Below are 26,205 nucleotides of genomic sequence, written 5' to 3'. Positions count from 1 at the left end.
AACATAAACCTTTTACCTTATCATAAGTAGACATAATTGCAAATGATTAAATCCATCCAATAGAAATAAAAAAAACTATTTAGTTACAAATTGAACTTTAATTAAATGAGTTGACCCTTCACGTGGGATGATTTCACTAAACAACAAAAGAAAGGGAATATTGAATGATCCCCAATGATCCATCACATCTCCCAAAAATGTTTTCAACATACATCTATAAAATGATAGTCAAAGCGTTGGTTGTCTTCCTCTCAGGCTTCCATGTCTTCTCCCTGGACCTCCTCAATGTCTACCTCTTGAACATCAGACTCTTCACTGTCACTTTCCAACCTGGTTGAGGATAGCTCGTTTGTCACGATCGTCAAAAGGAGTGGACCAAAGCGCAGCGTGGTAAGTGTTCATCGTTGTATTTATTTTACCTCAGAACACTACAAACAAAAGGAATAAACAATGATAATGACCGTCACGTCTTGTAGGCTTAACAAGCAGTCCAAAATGAAGATCCCACAACTACAGGTGGCTGCCTAAGTATGATTCCTAATCAGAGACAACGATAGACAGCTGCCTCTGATTAGGAACCCCCCCCCCCAAAGGTGGACTCCTGGCCGCAAACCTGAACCTATAGGGGAGGGTCCGGGTGGGCATCTATACTTGGCGGCAGCTGTGGTTCGGGGCGTAGCCCCCACACCGTCCGCTGATCCCCCCGCTTCTGTGTCGCCGGTGGAACCAGACCGTGGGTCATCGCCGGAGGCTCTGAACTGCCGACCGCCGCTGAAGACTCTGGGCTGCAGGCCGCCGCTGAAGACTCTGGGCTGCAGACCGCCGCTGAAGACTCTGGGCTGCAGACCGCCGCTGAAGACTCTGGGCTGCAGACCGCCGCTGAAGACTCTGGGCTGCAGACCGCCGCTGAAGACTCGGGGCTGCAGACCGCCGCTGAAGACTCTGGACTGCGGACTGCCGCTGGAGACTCTGGACTGCGGACCGCCGCTGGAGACTCTGGACTGCGGACCGCCGCTGGAGATTCTGGACTGCAACCGCCACTGGAGGCTCTGGACTGTGTGTATACAAGTGTACAAAACAAATGTGGGGGTGTCAATGTAATAGTTCTGTTACCATTTGATTAATTGTTCAGCAGTCTTATGGCTTGGGGGTAGCAGATGTTAAGGAGCCATTTGGTCCTAGACTTGGCACTCCGGTACCGCTTGCCATGCGGTAGCAGAGAAAACAGTCCATGGCTTGGGTGACTGGAGTCTCTGACAATTTTATGGGCTTTACTCTGACACCACCTATTATATAGGTCCTGGATGGCAGGAAGCTTGGCCCCAGTGATGTACTGGGGCCAAGATGAGTGGGAGGCCCCAGTGCACAACTGAGCAAGAGGACAAGCACATTCGAGTGTCTAGTTGGAGAAACATGTGCCTCACAAGTCCTCAACTGGCAGCTTCATTAAATAGTACCTGCAAAACACCAGCCTCAAAAAAATCTGCCGTTTCCAGCTGCAATAGTCATTTACAACATTAACAATGTCTACACTGTATTTCTGATCAATTTGATGTTATTTTAATGGACAAAAAAATAGCTTTTCTTTCAAAAACAAGGACATTTCAAAGTGATCCCAAACTTTTGAACGGTAGTGTACATATATTTTTTAAGTATTTGCAATTCTCTCATTGAAGTGATGTAACCAACTTCATATAGCCAGCCAGAAGAAAGGCACACGGATACCCACACTTCAGGTGACTTGGTTTTTAGCGGCAGTAAAATATATTAAACTGTGATGACAGGCATTGACAGGATGGTCACAGCCACACGTTCACTACTCTCAGAATATCTCTCTCAGACCCAATGCACAAAGTGATCATATAGTATAAATGCGTTGTGTTAGGAAAATAACAAAAATACGGTAAAACGTACCGGCAATAAAAGATATCAAACAGTGATGACAGGCATTGACAGGACGGTCACAGCGACACATTCACAGGAGCAATAGTAATGATACATGCCCTCAATGTGAAGTGACATCAGTCCATAAATACAGAGCACAAGTACAACCCTTTTATATAAACCTTTTAAGGTAGTAAGAAATTCAGCGACGGTCCAGCGACGGTCCCCAGTCCAGAGCCTCCAGCGAAAGTCCCCAGTCCAGAGCAGTTAATTATAAGTGAAATAATCTGTCTGTAAACAATTGTTGGAAAAAGTACTTGTGTCATGAACAAAGTAGATGTCCTAACCGACTTGCCAGTACTATAGTTTGTTAACAAGAAATTTGTGGAGTGGTTGAACAACGAGTTTTAATGACTCCAGCCTAAGTGTATGTAAACTTCCGACTTCAACTGTATGTACAATTTACCTCAACTAACCTGTACCCCGGTACTGGTACCCTCTGTATATAGCCTTGTTATGTTATTGTGTTACTTTAACATACTTTAGTTTATTTGGTAAATATTTTCTTAACTCTTCTTGAACTGCACTGTTGGTTAAGGGCTTGTAAGTAAGCATTTCATGGTAAAGTCTAGACTTGCTGTATTCGGCGCATGTGACAAATAAAGTTTGATTTGATTTGAAGAGTGAATATACTGTGTCTCTTTTCAGGTGCACAGAAACAGTGGTCAGCCACACTGGAATAAGAGGCTATTTGAAGAATACAGTGGCAAGAAAAAGTATTTGAACCTGGATTTCTGCATAAATTGATCATAAAATGTGATCTGATCTTCATCTAAGTCTCAACCATAGACAAACACAGTCTGCTTAAACTGTCATGACACTAGGCGAGACCCAAATGCAGACACAGGAGGCAGATGTTTAATAAATCCAAAGGGAATTGGCAAGAGAATGGTCGTGGACAGGCAAAAGGTCATAACCAGATCAGAGTCCAGGAGGTACAGAGTGGCAGGCAGGCTCGAGGTCAGGGCAGGCAGAATGGTCAGGCAGGCGGGTACAGAGGCCAGAACAGGCAAGGGTCAAAACCGGGAGGACTAGAAAAAGGAGAAATGGCAAAGCAGAAAAACGGCTGGTAGGCTTGGACATACAAGACGAACTGGCACAGAGAGACTGGAAACACAGGGATAAATACACTGGGAAGAACAAGCGACACCTGGAGGGGATGGAGACATTTTTTTTACATTTACATGAGTCATTTAGCAGACACTCTTATCCAGAGCAACTTACAGTAGTGAATGCAGAAATTTCAGACAATTTCATACATTTTTTCCCCCTGTGCTGGCCCCCCGTGGGAATCGAACCCACAACCCTGGCATTACAAACACCATGCTCTACCAACTGAGCTACAGGGAAGGCTACATGGGCAGGGCAGGTGAAACAGGGCAGGTGAAACAGATCAGGGTGTGACATAAACTGTACATTTTTTTGTAGTTGCGGATCAGACCAGCACAATGGTCAGGAAGAATTTTGGACCATTCCTCTTTACAAAACTGTTTCAGTTCAACAATATTCCTGGGATGTCTGGTGTGAACCACTCTCTTGAGATAATGCCATAGCGTCTCAATCGGGTTGAGGTCAGGACTCTGACTGGGCCACTATAGAAGGCGTATTTTCTTCTGTTGAAGCCATTCTGTTGTTGATTTACTTCTGTGTTTTAGGTCGTTCTCCTGTTGCATCACTCAACTTCTGTTGAGCTTCAATTGGCGGACAGAGAGCCTTACATTCTCCTGCAAATGTCTTGATTAACTTGGGAATTCATTTTTCTGTCAATGATAGCAAGCTGTCCAGGCCCTGAGGCAGCAAAGCAGCCTCAAACCATGATGCTCCCTCCACCATACTTTACAGTTGGGATGAGATTTTGATGTTGGGGTGCTGTGCTTTTTTCTCCACACAGTGTTGTGTGTTCCTTCCAAACAACTCAACTTTAGTTTAATCTGTTCACAGAATATTTCGTCAGTAGCGCTATGCAGAATTCCAAAGGGTTCACATACTTTTTCTTGCCACTGTTTATGCAAAAAGAGGAGAAAGAAGGAGAGGGCAAAGGGTATTTCCCTTCCTTCTACAGTAACCTATGAGAGGCTGTTCGCCTACTAATCTCACTGCAATCCCCCTCCAGGTCTCTGATCACTACTTGTTGGGATCAGAAACTTTTTCTGTCCCCCTCTCCTACAACCCGAGCCATCGCAATCTTCGCGCTCTCTCTCCCACTGCCCTCTCCTCTTCTATCCTATTATCTCTCAGTCCTGTTAAATCCTTCACCTTCCGGTCTCCTGATTCTGTATCTTCAACCCTACTCTACTCCCTTTCCTCATCCTATGACTCGCACTGTCCCCATACCTCCTGGCCGGCTCGGCCCTCCCCTGCTGCTCTGTGGCTGAGTGACTCATTGCAGGCTTACAGAACAGGGCTGCGGGCAGCTGAGCGAAAATGGAGGAAAACTACATTTCCGGAGGACCTATCATCTTTTCACTCTCTCCTCTTTACCTTCTCTTCCTCTGTATGCACTGCTAAAACCACTTTCTATCACTAAAAATGTCAAGCTTCTCCTCTCTCTTTAATCCTCCACCCCTCCCACTCCCTCCTCCCTCTCTGCGGACGACTTTGTCAACCACTTTGAAAAGAAGGTTCACAGCATCCGTTTCTTATTCAGTCAGCCTGTTGAGTCCACTGGTCCCACTCACACAGAATTGCCCTATGTCTTGACCTCTTTCTCCCCTCTCTCTCCAGATGAAATCCTGCTCTAATGTCAAAAACTACAGACAAGTATCCCTTCTTTCTTTTCTTTCCAAAACACTTGAGGTTGCTGTCTATGACCTACACTTTGCTATCTCTCTCAGAACGATCTTCTTGACCCTAACCAGTCAGGCTTCAAGACAGGTCACTCAACCGATACTGCTCTTCTCTGTGTCACGGAGGCTCTCCGCACTGCCAAAGCTGACTCTCACTCCTCTGTTCTCATTGTCCTAGATCTATCCACTGCCTTCAACACCGTGAACCATAAGATCCTCCTCTCCACCCTCTCAGGGCTGGGCGTCTCAGGCTCTGCACACTCTTGGATTGCATCCTACCTGTCAGGCAGCTCCTACCAGGTGACTTGGAGAGGATCTGTGTCTGCAACATGTACTCTCACTACTGGTGTCCCTCAGGGCTCAGTTCTAGGCCCTTTCCTCTTCTCTCTATACACCAAGTCACTTGGCTCCATTATATCTTCACATGGTCATTCCTATGCAGATGACAGTCAACTACTTTTCTTATTCCCCCCTTTTGACACCCAGGTGGCGACACGCATCTCTGCTTACCTGGCAGATATCTCAGCTTGAATGTCGGCCCACCACCTCAAGCTCAACCTCAACAAGACGGAGCTGCTCTTCCTCCTGGGGAAGGCCTACCTGCTCCAAGACATCTCCATCACGGTTGACAATTCCATGGTGCCCCCCTCTGAGAGTGCAAAGAACCTTGGCCTGACCCTGGACAACACTCTATTGTTCTCTGCAAACATCAAATCATTGTCCAGCTCCAGCAGGTTCATGCTCTACAACATCCGTAGAGTACGACCCTACCTCACACAGGATTCGGCGCAGGTCCTAATCCATACACTTTTATTTCCCATCTGGACTACTGCAACTCGCTGTTGGCTGAGCTACCAGCTAGTGCCATCAAACCCATGCAACTTATCCAGAATGCTGCAGCCTGTCTGGTGTCCAACCTTCCCAACTTCTCCCATGTCACCCTGCTCCTCCGCACACTCCAATGGCTTCCAGTCAAAGGTGGCATCCACTACAAGACCATGATACTTACCTACGGAGCAGCAAGAGGAACTGCCCCTTCCTACCTTCAGGCTATACTAAAACCCTACACCCCAACCCGAGCACTCCGTTCTGCCACCTCTGGTCTCTTGGCCATCCCACTGCTATGGGAGAGCAACTCCTGCTCAGCCCAGTCCAAGCTCTTCTATGATCTGGCACCCCAATGGTGGAACCAGCTTCCCCCAAAGCTACGACAGCAGAGTCCCTGCCCATCTTCCAAAAACAAACCTTGAAACCCTACCTCTTCAATGACTATCTTAAATAATCCCACAGAAACCCCCTCGCACCGCTTCCTCACCCCGACCAGCCCCCACAACAAAACATTTCAATAAATTAAATAAACTTTTGTGAACTAACACTCACACTTGACTTCCCACCTCCCCTTACTAACTCTGCCTTTATTGAGGAGTGTCACGTGTGCTACCTCTCTGGCCTCTAGGTCACCAGGCTGCTCGTTATGGCGCACACCTGTCACTATCGTGACGGGCACCTGCGTGTCATCAGACTCACCTGGACTCCATCACTTCCCTGATTACCTTTCCTATATATGTCACTCCCTTTGGTTCCTTCCCCAGGTGTTATTGTTTCTGTTCCAGTGTTTAGTCTGTGCATTGTTCGTGTTTCTTGTTTTGTTTATGTTGCATTTATTTATTAAAACACTCACTCCCTGAACTTGCTTCCCGACTCTCAGCACACTTGTTCCAGAATGACGCCTCATCAAAGGGAAGCATCAGGGAGTTTTTTTGTTTTTGCGTTGGAGGTGGTGTTGGGTCTGGGTGTCAGGACCGGAGGTACCGGGGAGGTCTCAGCCGTCTCATCAGGCTCTCACTCCTCAGCCGGCTCATCAGGCTCTCACTCCTCAGTCGGCTCATCAGGCTCTCACTCCTCAGCCGGTTCATCAGATTTCCACTCCTGAACTCCGGGATCGTCCCTATGGTTGGCGTCCTGCGGCTGGAGCCGAACGCGCCGGGGAGGGGTTACTGTCACATATGCTCTGTCTCCGGTGCTCTAGGTTGCCATGCTCCCGTGCCTCAGCTGGATCGACAGGTTCCCGCACCTTAGCAGAGGTGACCTGTCCGCTCCTGATCCCCGGGATCGTCATCTTGGTAGGTGTCCTGCGGCTGGAGCTGCGCGTCGGGGAGGGGGTACTGTCACGTGTACTCCCTCTCCGGCCTCTAGGTCACCAGGCTGCTCGTTAAGGCGCACACCTGTCACCACTGTTACGCGCATCAGCGCATAATGACACTCACCTGAACACCATTGCCTCCTTCATTACCTGCCCTACATATGTCACTCCCCTTGGTTTCATCTCGAGGCGTTATTGTTTATGTTCCAGTGTCATGTCTGTGCGTTGTTTGTGTTTCTTGTTTTGTATTTAGTTGTGTTTATTTATTAAAACACTCACTCCCTGAACTTGCTTCCCGACTCTACGTGCACTCGTTACAGAATAACACTTCACCTTAGCATCAGGGAGTGTTTTTTTATTTTTTTATTTTTTTCTGGTGGGAATGATGTCGGGTTCGGGAGCCGCTACAGGCTCTCATGCCTCAGACAGATCCCCAGGCTCCCCTGCCTCAGCCGGCTTGTCGGGCTTTCATGCCTTCGCCGGATTGCCAGGCTCCCCTGCTTCCACCGGCTCATCAGGTTCTCATGCCTCAGCCGGTCTGTCAGGTTCCCGCGCCACAGCCGGCAACAGGTTCCCGCGCATCAGCAGGGATGACCGGTCCGCTCCTGATCCCCGGGATCATCCCTTTGGTTGGCATTCTGCGGCTGGAGCCGAACACGCCGGAGAGGGAGTACCGTCACGTATGCATTCTCTCCGGCGCTCTAGGTCACCATGCTCCTGCGTCTCAGCCGGACTGACAGGTTTCCCGCACCTTAGCAGAGGTGACCGGTCCGCTCCTGATCCCCGGGATCGTCATTTTGGTCGGTGTCCTGCGTGCCGGAGCCACTCGTCGGGGAGGGGGTACTGTCACGTGTGCTCCCTCTCCGGCCTCTAGGTCACCAGGCTGCTCGTTATGGCGCACACCTGTCACCATCGTTACGTGCATCTGCGCGTCATCAGACTCACCTGGACTCCATCACCTTCCTGATTTAAATATGCTCTCTCTAATTCTCTCTTTCTTTCTGTCTTTCTCTCCGAGGACCTGAGCCCTAGGACCATGCCTCAGGACTACCTGGCATGATGACTCCTTGCTGTCCCCAGTCCACCTGGTCGTGCTGCTGCTCCAGTTTCAACTGTTCTGCCCTCGGCTATGGAACCCTGACCTGTTCACCGGACGTGCTTGTTGCACCCTCGACAACTACTATGATTATTATTATTTGACCATGCTGGTCATTTATGAACATTTTAACATCTTGACTATGTTCTGTTATAATATCCACCCGGCACAGCCAGAAGAGGACTGGCCACCCCTCATAGCCTGGTTCCTCTCTAGGTTTCTTCCTAGGTTTTTGCCTTTCTAGGGAGTTTTTCCTAGGGAGTTTTTCCTAGCCACCGTGCTTCTTTCACATGCATTGCTGGCTGTTTGGGGTTTTAGGCTGGGTTTCTGTACAGCACTTTGAGATATCAGCTGATGTACGAAGGGCTATATAAATAAATTTGATTTGATTTGATTACCTTCCCTATATATGTCACTCCCTTTGGGTCCTTCCCTAGGCGTTATTGTTTCTGTTCCAGTGTTTAGTCTGTGCGTTGTTCGTGTTTCTTGTTTTGTTTTATGTTGCATTTACATATTAAAAAGGAGAAATGTAGTTATTGTACTTATTATGACTGTGATATGTGGTTCTACCCACCTAGCATTCTTACGATGAATGCAACAACTGTAAGTCGCTCTGGATAACAGCATCTGCTAAATTACTCAAATGTAAATGAGTGTTGGTTCTCAAGGCAACTTGGTGTACTCTGTTATTGAGACAGGTGCCACTGGTCACCAGTGATGGAAAAAGTACCCAATTTTCATACTGGAGTAAAAGTAAAGATACCTTAATAGAAAATGATTCAAGTAAAAGTGAAAGTAACCTACTAAAATACTACTTGAGTAAAAGTCTAAAAGTATTTGGTTTTAAATATACTTAAGTATCAAAAGTTTTAAAAAAAGCATTTGTGTTTAGTGAGTCCGCCAGATCAGAGGCATTAGGGATGACCAGGGATGTTCTCTTGATAAGGGCAGGAATGTGACCATTTTCCTGTCCTGCTAAGCACTCAAAATGTAAACGATACTTTTGGGAGTCAGGGTTAATGTATGGAGTAAAAAGTGGAATATTTTCTTTAGGAAAGTAAAATAAAATACAGATACCAAAAAAAAAACGACTTAAGTAGTACTTTAAAGTATTTTTACTTAATTACTTTACACCACTGCTGGTCACAACTATATGTGTAGCTAATAACAACCGACATACAGTAAAAACACACAATACTGTATTTGTATATAAAGCCTCAATCATTAATTTTACTGTAGTATTTCCCTGCCATGAAATGCTGTTCACTCAAATGTTCACTCAGTGAAAATATTACAAAGGCAATCATGACCAAGGGACTCACTTGAGAACATTACAACTCCCGGGCAGCGGTCTAGGGCATTGCATCTCAGGGATAGAGGCGTCACTACAGACCCTGGTTCGGTTCCAGGCTGTATAACAACTGGCCGTGATTGGGAGTCCCATAAGGCTCCCGAGTGGCGCAGCGGTCTAAGGCACTGCATCTCAGTGCTAGAGGCGTCACTACAGACACCTTGGTTTGAATCCAGGCTGTATCACAACCGAACTTGATTGGGAGTCCCATAGTTTAGGCCATCATTGTAAATAAGAATTTGTTCTTAACTGACTTGCCTAGTTAAAAAAATATATATTAAAAAAAATGAAGGGCGGTGCACAATTGGCCCAGCGTCGTTTGGGTTTGGCACGGGTAGGCCGTTATTGTAAATAAGAATTTGTTCTTAACTCACTTGCCTTGTTAAATATAGGTTAAACAATTAAATATATAACAAGAGGTCAAAAACAAAATTATACTGAATAATTTGGTAAAAGTATAAAACACACGACATATTTATGTATTTGTACTTTTTAGCATATAAATGTAACCTCCCCACCTTCGCTAATCTCTAGACTAGACCACATTGTTGTGGAACGACAGGGAGTTACCCGCCTTTTTTGTCCAGTGTGCCCTGCTCACGTTGCAGCATTGCACCCACCGTCAGTTCTTGTTGCAGATTTGCGTTAAGGTAGCAGCATTAATACTTCCGGTTTTCCGATTCGGCCTTCAAAATAAAAGTCTGCGGTAAAACGCTTTGAAAACTATACGAAATCAATCTTTTTTTGTAGCTTTGCATAGTCATAGTGCACAATGTAAGAATTATGTTACAAAATTATAACTACATCAGGGGGAAATCTAAACTAATGAGAATTACTACTTTATATAAGATAACGTATATTATAAGGCGGAGCACATTGAGAGATTGGTATGTATTTAATGTATGCTATGGAATCTCTGTGTACAAAACATTAGGAACCATGTTGAATATATAAATAAATATATAGGGACTATATATATATATATATATATATATATATATTAATACTTTTCTTCAGGGAGAACTTGTCCACTTCTGAGAATTCGCAGGCGATTGAATAAACCCCCACTTCCTTCCATTCTGCTTGCAAACGTGCAATCTTTGGACAAAAAAATAGATGACCTACGCGGAAGATTAAACTACCAATGGGACATTCAAAACTGTAATATCTTATGCTTCACGGAGATGTGGCTGAACGACGACACTATCAACATACAGCTGGCTATACGCTGCACCGGCAGGATAGAACAGCGCTTTGCCCTCCGACGAACCATCAAACAGGCAAAGCATCAATACAGGACTAAGATCGAATCGTTCTACACCGGCTCTGTAGCTCGCCGGATGTGGCAGGGCTTGCAAACCATTACATACTACAAAGGGAAGCACAGCCGAGAGCTGCCCAGTGACACGGGCCTACCAGATGAGCTAAACTACTTCTATGCTTGCTTCGAGGGAAATAAAACTGAAACATGCATGAGAGCACCAGCTGTTCTGGAAGACTGTGTGATCACGCTCTCCACAGCCGATGTGAGTAAGACCTTTAAACAGGTCAACATTCACAAGGCCGCAGGGCCAGACAGATTACCAGGACGTGTACTGCGACCATGCGCTGACCAACTGGCAAGTGTCTTCACTGACATTTTCAACCTCTCCCTGTCTGAGTCTGTAATACCAACATATTTTAAGCAGACCACCATAGTGCCTGTGCCCAAGAACACTAAGGTAACCTGCCTAAATGACTACCAACCTGTAGCCCTCACGTTTGTAGCCATGAAGTGCTTCGAAAGGCACACATCAACACCATTATCCCAGAAACCCTAGACACACTTCAATTTGCATACCACCCAAACAGATCCACAGATGATGCAATCTCTATTGCACTCCACACTGCCCTTTCCCACCTGGACAAAAAGAACACCTATGTGAGAATGCTATTCATTGACTACAGCTCAGCGTTCAACACCATAGTGCCCTCAAAGCTCACCAATAAGCTAAGGACCCTGGGACTAAACACCTCCCTCTGCAACTGGATCCTGGACTTCCTGACGGGCTGCCCCCCAGGTGGTAAGGGTAGGTAACAACACATCCGCCACGCTGATCCTCAACATGGGGGCCCCTCAGGGGTGCATGCTCAGTCCCCTCCTGTACTCCCTGTTCACTCATGACTGCACGGCCAGGCACGACTCCAACACCATCATTAAGTTTGCCGATGACACAACAGTGGTAGGCCTGATCACCGACAACGATGAGACAGCCTATAGGGAGGAAGTCAGAGACCTGTCCGTGTGGTGCCAGGACAACAACCTCTCCCTCAACGTGATCAAGACAAAGGAGATGATTGTGGACTACAGGAAAAGGATGACCGAGCCCACCCCCATTCTCATCGATGGGGCTGCAGTGGAGCAGGTTGAGGGGTTCAAGTTCCTTGGTGTCCACATCAACAACAAACTAACATGGTCCAAGAACACCAAGACAGTCGTGAAGAGGGCACGACAAAATCTATTCCCCTTCAGGAGACTGAAAAGATTTTGCATGGGTCCTCAGATCCTCAAATGGTTCTGCAGCTGCACCATCGAGAGCATCCTGACTGGTTGCATCACTGCCTGGTATGGCAACTGCTCAGCCTCCGACCACAAGGCACTACAGAGGGTAGTGCGTACGGCCCAGTACATCACTAGGGCTAAGCTGCCTGCTATCTAGGACCTCTACACCAGGCAGTGTCACAGGAAGTCCCTAAAAATTGTCTCCAGCCTCCAGCCACCCCAGTCATAGACTGTTTTCTCTGCTACCGCATGGCAAGCGGTACTGGAGCACCAAGTCTAGGACCAAAAGGCTTCTCAACAGCTTTTACCCCCAAGCCATAAGACTCCTGAACAGGTAATCAAATGAACACCATTTTAACTACACATTCTTGTACATATTACTTCAATTAGCCCAAATAACCGGTGCCCCCGCACATTGGCTACCCGGACTATTTGCATTGTGTCCCGCCACCTCCCACCCTCAAACCCCCTCTTATGCTGCTGCTACTCTAATTATTGTCATATATAATTAATAATTACAGGTTATTGCGACTTTTCTCCTACTACGTGGGGGACTTTTATTTTCACATTTCCCAAATTCCGTGACACGGAAGTACTTTTTTTTGTGCTGCTGACGAGAGGCTGATTTGTTGCGCTGTCAACAACCAGCTAGCGTGCTATCTTCTTAACAAAAAATACACTTTTAAATTGTTGCTTGCCATTTTAACTAGCTAGCTAGCCGAGATCAAAATGACCACTAAAAAGAAGCGGACACCACATTCACAAAACGACAGATGGGTTGTTGTTGCTGCAGGTAAATTAGGCAACTGTAGCTCGCTAACGTTAGTTTACTAATATCACTTTCATCTGTGCATAACTTAATATTGTAAAAGTAATTGTTATATCTGTGGTATAACATATGTGTATAACTAACCTGTGGTCTAACGTAGTTAACGAAATAGCTAGTTATAGTAGTTTAGACAGAATGTAGCTAAGTTACTGTCATTGCTGGTTCGTCTTTCCAGCTACTACAATGGCAGTTGTTGTTGCATGATCCATCGTAGCCGAGTTAGCGCAACTTCACGATAGCTACACATCCATATTACAATGATCTAAACTAGAGCTAGATCCATCGTTATCTAATTGGAGCAGCTCCACTTGCAACACAGTTTCGCGTCCAGCAGTGGGCTGCATCGGTGACAACAGCAGCAGCAGCATGTCATGTATTTGTGTATTTCTTTGTCCACACAGACTCTGCAGTGGAAATACCAAAGAAAGATGACAGTGACCCCACTTTCATCCGGCTTAGGAACCCTTCAACAGGTAGCTAGTGAGCATCAATAGCACATTTTACACAGACGCAACGTAAACTAACGCTCATTCCAAGCAAAACTATGAAAGTCAAAAGCATTGAAAAAAAGCATTCTCCAAAGTGGTAGCTAGCTTTCTCTTTACTCTATCTAGTGAAATTAGCTAACTATCTATTTTTACTTTTCTAGATGCAGCGTCTTTGTACCTGTTGGGCAGTGGTGATGTGCAGCTGTATGAGGTCAAAGCCTTTAACGAGGACTTCCACTCCTGGTTCATTGGCCAGACTGTACAGAGAGGTAATTTCCAGTCAGATGATAGGTAGTTAAGCTTAACCAGTCTTAATACATTGTGGTGTTGAAGATTCAAATGTAATAATTTGATTTTGAACAGATGGGAGACTTCTGTATATCACTCCAATGGATCCCCTCTACCTACTGTTGCCCTACTTGATCAAAGCAGGTAAAGAGGTAAGTAGTGTGTCCAATCAAAAACGCATCTTTTGACCATTGTCCAAAATACTATCTTTATTGTGTAGATAATCCTCTAAGAAAACCAATGTTCAAACCTTCAATGTTCAAATGTCTCTTTCATAATCCGTTCAAAACTTATTGGAGTTTTTACCCTTGTAGGATGGTCAAAATTACTAAATCAATGGAGGCCAGAGGAAAAAAGTGGTCATACTGTAAATCAGGAAAATAGCACCTTGTCAGCTAGGCTGGATGCTGTGTGAGAATAAAGGCTACCTGACAGGCTTACTATTGAACTCGTTATCTTTCTTTTGTAATCTAGGGGACATAAAACAATATAGAGGTAAAATAGATATTGTTTTTGAGACATGACATCAAGTTTTTTCATATTTTAGTATACACTGTTCATATTAATGCAAAGTAGAGGTCGACCGATTATGATTTTTCAACACCGATTTTTGGAGGACCCAAAACCCCCGATACCGATTAATCGGCCGATTTTTATATATACATTTGTAATAATGACAATTACAACAATACTGAATGAACACGTTTTGTTTTCGAGATGATAGTTTCCGGATTCGACCATATCTGTGTGTTATTATGTTATAATTAAGTCTATGATTTGATAGAGCAGTCAGACTGAGCGGTGATAGGCAGCAGGACGCTCGTGAGCATTCATTCAAACAGCCCTTCGCAATGCATTGCGCTGTTTATGACTTCAAGCCTGTCAACTCCCAAGATTTGGCTGGTGTAACCGATGTGAAATGGCTAGCTAGTTAGCTGGGTGCGCGCTAATAGCGTTTCAAACGTCACTCGCTCTGAGACTTGGAGTAGTTGTTTCCCTTCCTCTGCATGGGTAACGCTGCTTCGAGGGTGGCTGTTGTCGATGTGTTCCTGGTTCGAGCCCAGGTAGGAGCGAGGAGAGGGACGGAAGCTATACTGTTACACTGGCAATACTAAAGTGCCTATAAGAACATCCAATAGTCAAAGGTATATGAAATACAAATCGTATAGAGATAAATAGTCCTATAATTCCTATAATAACTACAACCTAAAACATTTTACCTGGGAATATTGAAGACTCATGTTAAAAGGAACCACCAGCTTTCATATGTTCTCATGTTCTGAGCAAGGAACTTAAACGTTAGCTTTTTTACATGGCACATATTGCACTTTTACTTTCTTCTCCAACACTTTGTTTTTGCATTATTTAAACCAAATTGAACATGTTTCATTATTTATTTGAGGCTAAATTGATTTTATTGATGTATTATTTTAAGTTAAAATAAGTGTTCATTCAGTATTGTTGTAATTGCCATTATTACAAATAAATAAATACAAAAAAATTGGCCGATTTAATCGGTACCGGCTTTTTTTGGGGGGGGTCCATCCAATAACCGGTATCGGTATCGGCGTTGAAAAATCATAATCGGTCGACCTCTAGTTTGAATGAATGCTTACGAACCTGCTGCTGCCTACCACCGCTCAGTCCGACTGCTCTATCAAATATCAAATCATAGACTTAATTATAATATAATAAACACAGAAATACGAGCCTTTGGTCATTAATATGGTCAAATCCGGAAACTATCATTTTGAAAACAAAACGTTTTTTCTTTCAGTGAAATACGGAACTGTTACGTGTTTTATCTAACGGGTGGCAACCCTAAGACTAAATATTGCTGTTACATTGTACAACCTTCAATGTTATGTCATAATTATGTAAAATTTTGGCACATTAATTACGGTCTTTGTTAGGAAGAAATGGTCTTCACACAGTTCGCAACGAGCCAGTCGGCCCAAACTGTTGCATATACCCTGACTCTGCTTGCACTGAACGCAAGAGAAGTGACACAATTTCCCTAGTTAATATTGCCTGCTAAAATTAATTTATTTTAACTAAATATGCAGGTTTAAAAAAATATAGTTGTGTATTGATTTTAAGAAAGGCATTGATGTTTATGGTTAGGTACATTGGTGCAACGACAGTGCTTTTTTCGCGATTGCGCTTTTGTTAAATCATCACCCGTTTGGCGAAATAGGCTGTGATTCGATGATAAATTAACAAGCACCGCATTGATTATATGCAACGCAGGATAAGCTAGTTAAACTAGTAATATCATCAACCATGTGTAGTTAACTAGTGATTATGTTAAGATTGATTCTTTTTTTATAAAACAAGTTTAATGCTAGCTAGCAACTTACCTTGGCTCCTTGTTGCACTCATGTAACAGGTGGTCAGCCTGCCACGCAGTCTCCTCGTGGAATGCAATGTAATCGGCCATAATCGGCGTCCAAAAATGCCGATTACTGATTGTTATGGAAACTTGAAATCAGCCCTAATTAATTGGCCATGCCGATTTAATCGGTCGACCTCTAATGCAAAGTTCCTGATCTTTTTAAAAATATTTTCAAGCCTTTTACATTTAATTCAGCTCATGTCCTGCAAAATTTTGTCTTGGTAAAATGTATTTTATAACATAAGGAAGTGAAATGTCATCACCAAAGTGCTTTTTCACCCACTCTGGGTGGACACCCTAAGGTAAGGCCCATAAGACCATACTCACTTTTGAAATAAATTTAATTGGTTTTATTGCATCTTTATCTCTCCCCTTTATGATTACATCTTTGTCAGTCTTTCTCTCTTTGTGATCTCTCTTCCCCCTTTGTGATTTTATTCATCTCTCTTTCTCTCTTTGCGATGTCCTGTCCTTCTCTCTTTGCGATGTCATCTGTCTTCCTCTCTTTTGTGATGTCATCTCTGTCCTGTGTGATTCCATCTCTGTTCGGTCATCGTGATGACATATCATTCGGTCTTTCTCTCTTTGCAAGGTCATTTCTGCCCTTTTGTGACGTCATCTGTCTTCTTCTTTTTGTGATTTAATTTCTCTGTGTTCTGCTGTAGGGGAAGTTCCAGCCCGTGGACCAGGTAATGATGGACGAGGACTTCCCAGCATGCACCAGGCTGCTGAGCTGCATACGCTCCCAGGCCTCCCTGCACCATGTGGCTGAGGAGAAAGGTCAGAGGTCACTGTGTTCAGCAGAAACAAACTAATGTTGAAAGTTAATGTGCTCCTCAGAAACAATCAACTATCAAACTCTGATTACGACCCCTCTCAACCCAATAATTAGCTTCTCACTCGTACGTCAGTCTGAAGCGCACATGAATGGTTGCTGGATTAAATGTGTATATCAGATCCTCAGAGACTGCAACACTCTTGTCACATTGTTTCTGATTTTCTAAGAATGAGCTGCACGTGAACACAGAAGTCAAGTGTAATGTTGTGGTCTCTTTCTGCTGCTCCTTCAGAGATGGGCAGTGTGAAGTTTCAGCGCTACAGCCAGGAGAGGACCATGGAATGGTTAAAGAAAAAGGTACACGTTGATCACCATGAGCTGCATATGCCCATATCATCCTCTATTGCAGTGGTTCCCAACCTTTTTCAGTTACTGTACCAACAACTGAATGTTGCTCTGCCTGGAGGACCCCTGAAGTACCCCCCCATGTGCATTTTACCAGTAGGCCATTGGTCTCATGATTTTTCTCTAGTACCCCTGTGGATAGGCCCAGTACCCCCAGGTGTCCTAGTACCCCCTGTGGATAGACCCAGTACCCCCAGGGGACCTAGTACCCCCTGTGGATAGGCCCAGTACCCCCAGGTGTCCTAGTACCCCCTGTGGATAGACCCAGTACCCCCAGGTGTCCTAGTACCCCCTGTGGATAGACCCAGTACCCCCAGGTGTCCTAGTACCCCCTGTGGATAGGCCCAGTACCCTCAGGTGTCCTAGTACCCCCTGTGGATAGGCCCAGTACCCCCAGGTGTCCTAGTACCCCCTGTGGATAGGCCCAGTACCCTCAGGTGTCCTAGTACCCCCTGTGGATAGGCCCAGTACCCTCAGGTGTCCTAGTACCCGCTGTGGATAGACCCAGTACCCCCAGGTGTCCTAGTACCCCCTGTGGATAGGCCCAGTACCCCCAGGTGTCCTAGTACCCCCTGTGGATAGGCCCAGTACCCCCAGGTGTCCTAGTACCCCCTGTGGATAGGCCCAGTACCCCCAGGTGTCCTAGTACCCCCTGTGGATAGACCCAGTACCCCCAGGTGTCCTAGTACCCCCTGTGGATAGACCCAGTACCCTCAGGTGTCCTAGTACGCCCTGTGGATAGGCCCAGTACCCCCAGGTGTCCTAGTACCCCCTGTGGATAGGCCCAGTACCCCCAGGTGCCCTAGTACCCCCTGTGGATAGACCCAGTACCCCCAGGTGTCCTAGTACCCCCTGTGGATAGACCCAGTACCCCCAGGTGCCCTAGTACACCCTGTGGATAGGCCCAGTACCCCCAGGTGCCCTAGTACACCCTGTGGATAGGCCCAGTACCCCCAGGTGTCCTAGTACCCCCTGTGGATAGACCCAGTACCCTCAGGTGTCCTAGTACCCCCTGTGGATAGACCCAGTACCCCTTGGTGTCTTAGTACCCCCTGTGGATAGACCCAGTACCCCCAGGTGTCCTAGTACCCCCTGTGGATAGGCCCAGTACCCCCAGGTGTCCTAGTACCCCCTGTGGATAGGCCCAGTACCCCCAGGTGTCCTAGTACCCCCTGTGGATAGACCCAGTACCCCCAGGTGTCCTAGTACCCCCTGTGGATAGGCCCAGTACCCCCAGGTGTCCTAGTACCCCCTGTGGATAGGCCCAGTACCCCCAGGTGTCCTAGTACCCCCTGTGGATAGGCCCAGTACCCCCAGGTGTCCTAGTACCCCCTGTGGATAGGCCCAGTACCCCCAGGTGTCCTAGTACCCCCTGTGGATAGGCCCAGTACCCCCAGGTGTCCTAGTACCCCCTGTGGATAGACCCAGTACCCCCAGGTGTCCTAGTACCCCAAGGTGTGCTAGTACCCCCTGTGGATAGGCCCAGTACCACTCTCAGGTGTCCTAGTACCCGCTGTGGGATAGACCCAGTACCCCCAGGTGTCCTAGTACCCCCTGTGGATAGACCCAGTACCCCCAGGTGTCCTAGTCTAAGGTGTGCAAGGTTTTGTTCTAGCCCAGGAGAGGAGTAGGGAATGGTCATGCTGGGGGTTCCCAGGAGAGGAGTGGGGAATGGTCATGCTGGGGGTTCCCAGGAGAGGAGTGGGGAATGGTCATGCTGGGGGTTCCCAGGAGAGGAGTGGGGAATGGTCATGCTGGGGGTTCCCAGGAGAGGAGTGGGGAATGGTCATGCTGGGGGTTCCCAGGAGAGGAGTGGGGAATGGTCATGCTGGGGGTTCCCAGGAGAGGAGTGGGGAATGGTCATGCTGGGGGTTCCCAGGAGAGGAGTGGGGAATGGTCATGCTGGGGGTTCCCAGGAGAGGAGTGGGGAATGGTCATGCTGGGGGTTCCCAGGAGAGGAGTGGGGAATGGTCATGCTGGGGGTTCCCAGGAGAGGAGTGGGGAATGGCCAGTAGATGTGACAGCATTAACTGTGTGTTGGTCTTGCTGTGTCTCTGCTGTTGCAGGCTGAGAGGACAGTGAAGATCCTGAGAAAGAGTAACATCTCAGTGGGAGAGGGAGTAAAGTCCACGACGTATGTCCGAGTCAAGCAGGAGTCAGAGACCCAGGAAGGTGAGTCAAGCCCAAGTCCAGTTTGGTCCAGTACTATATACCTGGGCATGCTCTTCCTGGCCTGCATACATAACATGAACCAGAGGATGGCACCAAAACCCTTGTAGAGATCAGGGGCCTCATTTATAACTGTTGCATACATTTCACACTAAATATCTCCGTGCGCCATTTCTGAAAAGACTGCGCAAAAATATATAGATTTCTAAAGTTGGTGCACGCCATACGCATGTTTCCCCTTATAAATGACCTGTCGTAAAACGCCCTCCAGTCACCATTTATGATGAGTATAACGCCTGTCATTTGCTGTATCATTTGGAACTGTTGGCATTAGGCCACAGCATACAAAAGATGAATTGTTGTTAAATATTTAGTTTGTCAATAGATTATTGTTTTTCTATGTCCTGTCTTCTTATAGGCTCTGAGATTAAATAGGCTATGATGTTGTGCTCCTTTCGCACAGCAATACTGTATCCTACCCACACGTAAGCTACCGGTCTATTTACTGTGTTGGCAGACTGTTTGAGTCTTTAGCAGTCATTTCTGCTGTGTTTGGCAAAGGACTTGTGTCAGTTTGGGAATGAGAACACAATGGGAACTTGTTGTGGACCTGTCAGTAGAACATTTAGATTCAGCCATGTTTTCTATCCACTCTTCCACCAACCTAAACATGATGGACGGCCCACAAATTCTGAGACATTGTCTAGGGCCGACTACTCAAAATAAAATGTAATTACAGGACTTGCAGTAGTATTCATAGGGCTACTTCAATGTTAAATTTGACTGTATTATAAAATGTGCTGTCTATGGGATTGAAAACTTGAAATACACAGCTTATTTATTTACTAGGCTACTAGGTTAAATGAGATGCGCATGGTAATTTGTTGTATGGCTTCTTCGGGAATATAAACCCATCACGGCAAAAAAGGTGAATAATTTATTCTCCAATGGTTATGAAAATAAACTAAATAGGATAAATATTCATATGTCTATTTTAAATTCTACAGATAATTTTTTGGGTTTTCTCACTAATGGCAAATGGCTGCATTCTTGTTCATATGTTTTCCTGTTTTATTTATGAACAAGCTTTTCATAATTTCCTCCATTTGCACAAAATACTTACTTCCCAGCTTGCAATACAATATTTCAACCACTAGCAGAGATGTGTACACATTGTCTAAAGTTTGCAGAGAGGTGAGCATATTCTCACGTCAACTAAATTGACGTGAGAATGCCAACTTTTGCATGAAGTGGCGCATGCACATTTTGGGCTGTATTTTGTACATACGCTCCAGGACCTAGCTACGCCCCAGGACCTAGCTACGCCCCAGGACCTAGCTACGCCCCAGGACCTAGCTACGCCCCAGGACCTAGCTACGCCCCAGGACCTAGCACAGCAGACTTAGCCAATTCCTGTTTTACATTGAGTTTCACACAAGCTCAGATTGTAAACCCAGTTTTCTGTGATATCAATAGGAAGGTTATATTTGTGTAATGAAATGTGATGCTGTGGTATTAACTCTCATACCCTCTATTCATAATCACACAGAGGACTACCTGCGGTATGCCCATGGCCTGATATCTGAGTACATCAGTGAAGACCTGAGCAAAGCCCTCCTCAAGCATCTCCAGTATGTACACACATTGACTATACTTAGTTTTTATGTATTAATGTTAAAAGCACAATCTAGAATTACATTTATGTAGCTTCATTGTAACTGCCACTGAGTAATATTTATTGAATGGAAACTGCAGATGACTGGGCGGTTTGAGGCAGTCACCACAGAATTCAAAGAACTCGGTGACAGTTGTTTTGAAAACACATCTCCCACAGTGCCCAGGGCAGCACTTTGACTGGAAATGTACTGGTGATTCAAGTGCCAGATTGTGACATTAAGACCATGATAGTACTGAAGGTAACACATTAAGCAGTATTGTTAGTGTGTAACAGTTTGATGGTGAGTCAGTAATCCTTCACTTTCCTCCTGACAGGTTACCTGAGCTCTCAAGTCCTAAGGAGGTGGAGCCTCCCTCAAAGGTATTTTTTCCAGCTTCATTTTGTGTTGTTACACTGTGTAGTTATATTTGTATACAGTATATTTGTTCCAAGTTATGTGTTTATTTGGTCAAATATTTGTGATTTTTTTTTAAATGTACTACTTGCTTTTAGATATTGCAGCGCCAGTGGCTTTTCAACTGTGTTCTATTGACATTCACCTGATGGTTGCAGTGTAGCAGTAGATTAGTGTGTTTTTATTCCTGTTTCACGTGTGTTGGTGGGTGTGGTTGGTGGGTTTGCGGTAGTCACGGTATCTTGCGTGTCCCTGGCTTGTCTGTGTCGTGTGTCTGGGATGTGACGGTCGGTGTTCTGAGTGGAAAGTACAGCTAACTGTAAGTGCCGTGTTCGGTCGGCAGAAGCGGAAACTGACTGACAAACCATTGGAGGCAGGAGAGGACTACACCAAATTCAACAGCTCCGATTTCTCCCGCAAAGTGAGTGAGATTAGGGGCAGTCTGCACGAAGGGACCAAGGAGAGAAATGAGGGGGGGACTCTTGCAGGAATTTGTTTATCGAACAGTTTTATAGGTAGTGATAGGTTTCCCGTACCTTACTAAATCTCATGTTACCTCATTAGCTAGCTAGTTAACAACCTGGACCTGGTAACTAACAGTATATCCAAAACATGTGGGGGCACAGAAAGAAAGGAAAAGGCATAGCTTCTTCAGGTGATCAATGATCATAGCAATGATTGAGTGACAGATTTGCATGTCCTCATCACAAACCTGACATTCTTAAACAGAGTGTACAGTTGTCTATAGGAAACAGTAGAAACCTAATATTTCACAAATCTTTTTAATTTCAATGACAGGTATTTGTATCAACATTTTAGTTAAACTAATTTACAGAGTTAGGTATTAGTTTCTAGGGAACAACGTGCTTCAGCAGAAGCTAGAATTCACATTGATAACCAGTCTATCAATAAAAACATTTTCTGGGGCTGCTAAATTTGATGTGGTGCTCCTAACTTTAAATTGGGAGCAGCAGTGCTATCAACGAAAATGTATTTTAGAGCCTTTTATATAAATGTATTTTAGAGCCCCGTATATAATTTTCTGTCAAGCTAAACCAGTCTACGTGATTGCAGTTTAAAGCAATGCAGTGCAGAGGCCTACAAGTAACGTCTGTCTGGAAATGAGCTATGCTGATATGTAATAACATTTCAGCCATCTTCACTCAAGGCAGATGAGCAATGCTATTGACTCTCTCTTCTCATCCCCCAGCCGCCCAAGAAGATGAGTGCTGCACAGAAGACCCTGGCCAAGGTGGACAAAACAGGCATGAAGAGCATGTCTGCATTCTTCAGCCCCAAGGGCAAGGCAGAGAAAAAATGAATGTTAGGATGATACAGCTGTGTGTGTGTGTGTGTGTGTGTGTGTGTGTGTGTGTGTGTGTGTGTGTGTGTGTGTGTGTGTGTGTGTGTGTGTGTCTGTTTGTTTGTTTGTCGGTCGGTGTGCGTGTCTACAGTGTGTGTTTCTGTCGGTCTGTGTGGGTGTCTAGTGTGTGGGTGTCTGTCGGTGTGCGTGTCTAGTGTGTGTGTCTGTCGGTGTGCGTCTACAGAGTGTGTGTCTGTCGGTCTGTGTGTATGTCGGTCGGTGTCTAGTGTGTGTCTGTCGGTGTGTGTCTACAGTGTGTGTCTAGAGTGTATTTTAGAGCCCTTTATATAGGGCTCTAAAAAATAGCACTTTGTCCTTTTGTTTTGTCAGTGTGTGCCGGTCGGTCGGTGTGTCAGTGCAGTGTATGTCTGTGTGTGTGTGTGTGTGTGTGTGTGTCTGTCGGTCTGTGTGTCTACAGTGTGTGTGCACGCACACGTGCTTTTGGTAATAAAGAAAATAACTATTTTTGTCCTTTTGTTTTGTCCTTGAAAAGGGTTGTATCTCCAGACAATAGGGATGATGCAGGAAACTCATCTGGAGCGAAGTGATTTGAATTTGCATTGAGAGGCAGGGCTGATGCACATTGAGAGAGGCAGAGGACAAAGCCTAAAATAATGAATAGTTACTATTCTTTCAAGGTTGGAGTATATTATGGTACATGTTCAAACTTGCTGCTCCCACTCTTCTTTACTGAGCGCTCAGATTACTGTAGATAACCAGCAGGAGTACAACATGTGGTCTCAGATTACTGTAGATAACCAGCAGGAGTACAACATGTGGTCTCAGATTACTGTAGGTAACCAGCAGGAGTACAACATGTGGTCTCAGATTACTGTAGGTAACCAGCAGGAGTACAACATCTGGTCTCAGATTACTGTAGGTAACCAGCAGGAGTACAACATGTGGTCTCAGATTACTGTAGGTAACCAGCAGGAGTACAACATGTGGTCTCAGATTACTGTAGATAACCAGCAGGAGTACAACATCTGGTCTCAGATTACTGTAGGTAACCAGCAGGAGTACAACATGTGGTCTCAGATTACTGTAGATAACCAGCAGGAGTACAACATGTGGTCTCAGATTACTGTAGGTAACCAGCAGGAGTACAACATGTGGTCTCAGATTACTGTAGGTAACCAGCAGGAGTACAACATGTGGTCTCAGATTACTGTAGGTAACCAGCAGGAGTACAACATGTGGTCTCAGATTACTGTAGGTAACCAGCAGGAGTACAACATGTGGTCTCAGATTACTGTAGGTAACCAGCAGGAGTACAACATGTGGTCTCAGATTACTGTAGGTAACCAGCAGGAGTACAACATGTGGTCTCAGATTACTGTAGGTAACCAGCAGGAGTACAACATGTGGTCTCAGATTACTGTAGATAACCAGCAGGAGTACAACATGTGGTCTCAGATTACTGTAGATAACCAGCAGGAGTACAACATGTGGTCTCAGATTACTGTAGATAACCAGCAGGAGTACAACATGTGGTCTCAGATTACTGTAGATAACCAGCAGGAGTACAACATGTGGTCTCAGATTACTGTAGATAACCAGCAGGAGTACAACATGTGGTCTCAGATTACTGTAGGTAACCAGCAGGAGTACAACATGTGGTCTCAGATTACTGTAGATAACCAGCAGGAGTACAACATCTGGTCTCAGATTACTGTAGGTAACCAGCAGGAGTACAACATGTGGTCTCAGATTACTGTAGATAACCAGCAGGAGTACAACATGTGGTCTCAGATTACTGTAGGTAACCAGCAGGAGTACAACATGTGGTCTCAGATTACTGTAGGTAACCAGCAGGAGTACAACATGTGGTCTCAGATTACTGTAGGTAACCAGCAGGAGTACAACATGTGGTCTCAGATTACTGTAGATAACCAGCAGGAGTACAACATGTGGTCTCAGATTACTGTAGGTAACCAGCAGGAGTACAACATGTGGTCTCAGATTACTGTAGATAACCAGCAGGAGTACAACATGTGGTCTCAGATTACTGTAGATAACCAGCAGGAGTACAACATGTGGTCTCAGATTACTGTAGGTAACCAGCAGGAGTACAACATGTGGTCTCAGATTACTGTAGGTAACCAGCAGGAGTACAACATCTGGTCTCAGATTACTGTAGGTAACCAGCAGGAGTACAACATGTGGTCTCAGATTACTGTAGATAACCAGCAGGAGTACAACATGTGGTCTCAGATTACTGTAGGTAACCAGCAGGAGTACAACATCTGGTCTCAGATTACTGTAGGTAACCAGCAGGAGTACAACATGTGGTCTCAGATTACTGTAGATAACCAGCAGGAGTACAACATGTGGTCTCAGATTACTGTAGATAACCAGCAGGAGTACAACATGTGGTCTCAGATTACTGTAGGTAACCAGCAGGAGTACAACATCTGGTCTCAGATTACTGTAGGTAACCAGCAGGAGTACAACATGTGGTCTCAGATTACTGTAGGTAACCAGCAGGAGTACAACATGTGGTCTCAGATTACTGTAGGTAACCAGCAGGAGTACAACATGTGGTCTCAGATTACTGTAGATAACCAGCAGGAGTACAACATGTGGTCTCAGATTACTGTAGATAACCAGCAGGAGTACAACATCTGGTCTCAGATTACTGTAGGTAACCAGCAGGAGTACAACATCTGGTCTCAGATTACTGTAGGTAACCAGCAGGAGTACAACATGTGGTCTCAGATTACTGTAGATAACCAGCAGGAGTACAACATGTGGTCTCAGATTACTGTAGATAACCAGCAGGAGTACAACATGTGGTCTCAGATTACTGTAGGTAACCAGCAGGAGTACAACATGTGGTCTCAGATTACTGTAGATAACCAGCAGGAGTACAACATGTGGTCTCAGATTGCTGTAGATAACCAGCAGGAGTACAACATGTGGTCTCAGATTACTGTAGATAACCAGCAGGAGTACAACATCTGGTCTCAGATTACTGTAGGTAACCAGCAGGAGTACAACATCTGGTCTCAGATTACTGTAGGTAACCAGCAGGAGTACAACATGTGGTCTCAGATTACTGTAGATAACCAGCAGGAGTACAACATGTGGTCTCAGATTACTGTAGGTAACCAGCAGGAGTACAACATCTGGTCTCAGATTACTGTAGGTAACCAGCAGGAGTACAACATGTGGTCTCAGATTACTGTAGATAACCAGCAGGAGTACAACATGTGGTCTCAGATTACTGTAGGTAACCAGCAGGAGTACAACATGTGGTCTCAGATTACTGTAGATAACCAGCAGGAGTACAACATGTGGTCTCAGATTACTGTAGGTAACCAGCAGGAGTACAACATGTGGTCTCAGATTACTGTAGATAACCAGCAGGAGTACAACATGTGGTCTCAGATTACTGTAGGTAACCAGCAGGAGTACAACATGTGGTCTCAGATTACTGTAGGTAACCAGCAGGAGTACAACATGTGGTCTCAGATTACTGTAGGTAACCAGCAGGAGTACAACATGTGGTCTCAGATTACTGTAGATAACCAGCAGGAGTACAACATGTGGTCTC

At 45.4% G+C, this 26,205-nt stretch overlaps 1 protein-coding gene and 1 non-coding gene across 3 annotated transcripts; one reads left to right on the top strand and one right to left on the bottom strand.

Moving 5' to 3' along the window:
* Nucleotides 1–3,221: 3,221 nt before the first annotated feature.
* trnat-ugu (transfer RNA threonine (anticodon UGU)) lies at nucleotides 3,222–3,297 on the bottom strand. Its single transcript has one exon. It is a non-coding gene; the product is annotated as a tRNA-Thr (tRNA).
* A 9,136-nt stretch (nucleotides 3,298–12,433) lies between these two features.
* rnaseh2b (ribonuclease H2, subunit B) lies at nucleotides 12,434–23,114 on the top strand. 2 transcript variants are annotated; one of them, XM_014174287.2, is made up of 11 exons: nucleotides 12,434–12,655; nucleotides 13,093–13,164; nucleotides 13,341–13,448; nucleotides 13,543–13,619; nucleotides 16,528–16,642; nucleotides 16,933–16,997; nucleotides 19,112–19,217; nucleotides 20,764–20,845; nucleotides 21,207–21,252; nucleotides 21,630–21,707; nucleotides 22,497–23,114. In XM_014174287.2, the coding sequence occupies exons 1-11, from the start codon at nucleotides 12,592–12,594 to the stop codon at nucleotides 22,605–22,607; spliced, it is 924 nt and encodes a 307-aa protein (XP_014029762.1). In that variant the 5' UTR covers nucleotides 12,434–12,591; the 3' UTR covers nucleotides 22,608–23,114. The 2 variants fall into 2 exon arrangements, with proteins under 2 accessions (XP_014029762.1, XP_014029763.1); XM_014174288.2 differs by lacking the exon at nucleotides 21,630–21,707.
* Nucleotides 23,115–26,205: the final 3,091 nt, after the last annotated feature.

This window comes from Salmo salar, chromosome ssa25 (assembly GCF_905237065.1).
Source record: "Salmo salar chromosome ssa25, Ssal_v3.1, whole genome shotgun sequence".
Taxonomy (NCBI): Eukaryota; Metazoa; Chordata; class Actinopteri; order Salmoniformes; family Salmonidae; genus Salmo; species Salmo salar.
Note: the sequence above shows the minus strand (reverse complement) of the source record. Positions and strands in the feature narration are given on the sequence as shown.

Excerpts from the sequence above, each read along its gene's own strand:
- rnaseh2b (XM_014174287.2), top strand. The coding sequence starts at position 12,592 with ATGACCACTAAAAAGAAGCGGACACCACATTCACAAAACGACAGATGG. Across the intron at positions 12,656-13,092 it reads ATGGGTTGTTGTTGCTGCAG|ACTCTGCAGTGGAAATACCA; the intron begins GTAAATTAGGCA and ends TTGTCCACACAG. Across the intron at positions 13,620-16,527 it reads TGATCAAAGCAGGTAAAGAG|GGGAAGTTCCAGCCCGTGGA; the intron begins GTAAGTAGTGTG and ends GTTCTGCTGTAG.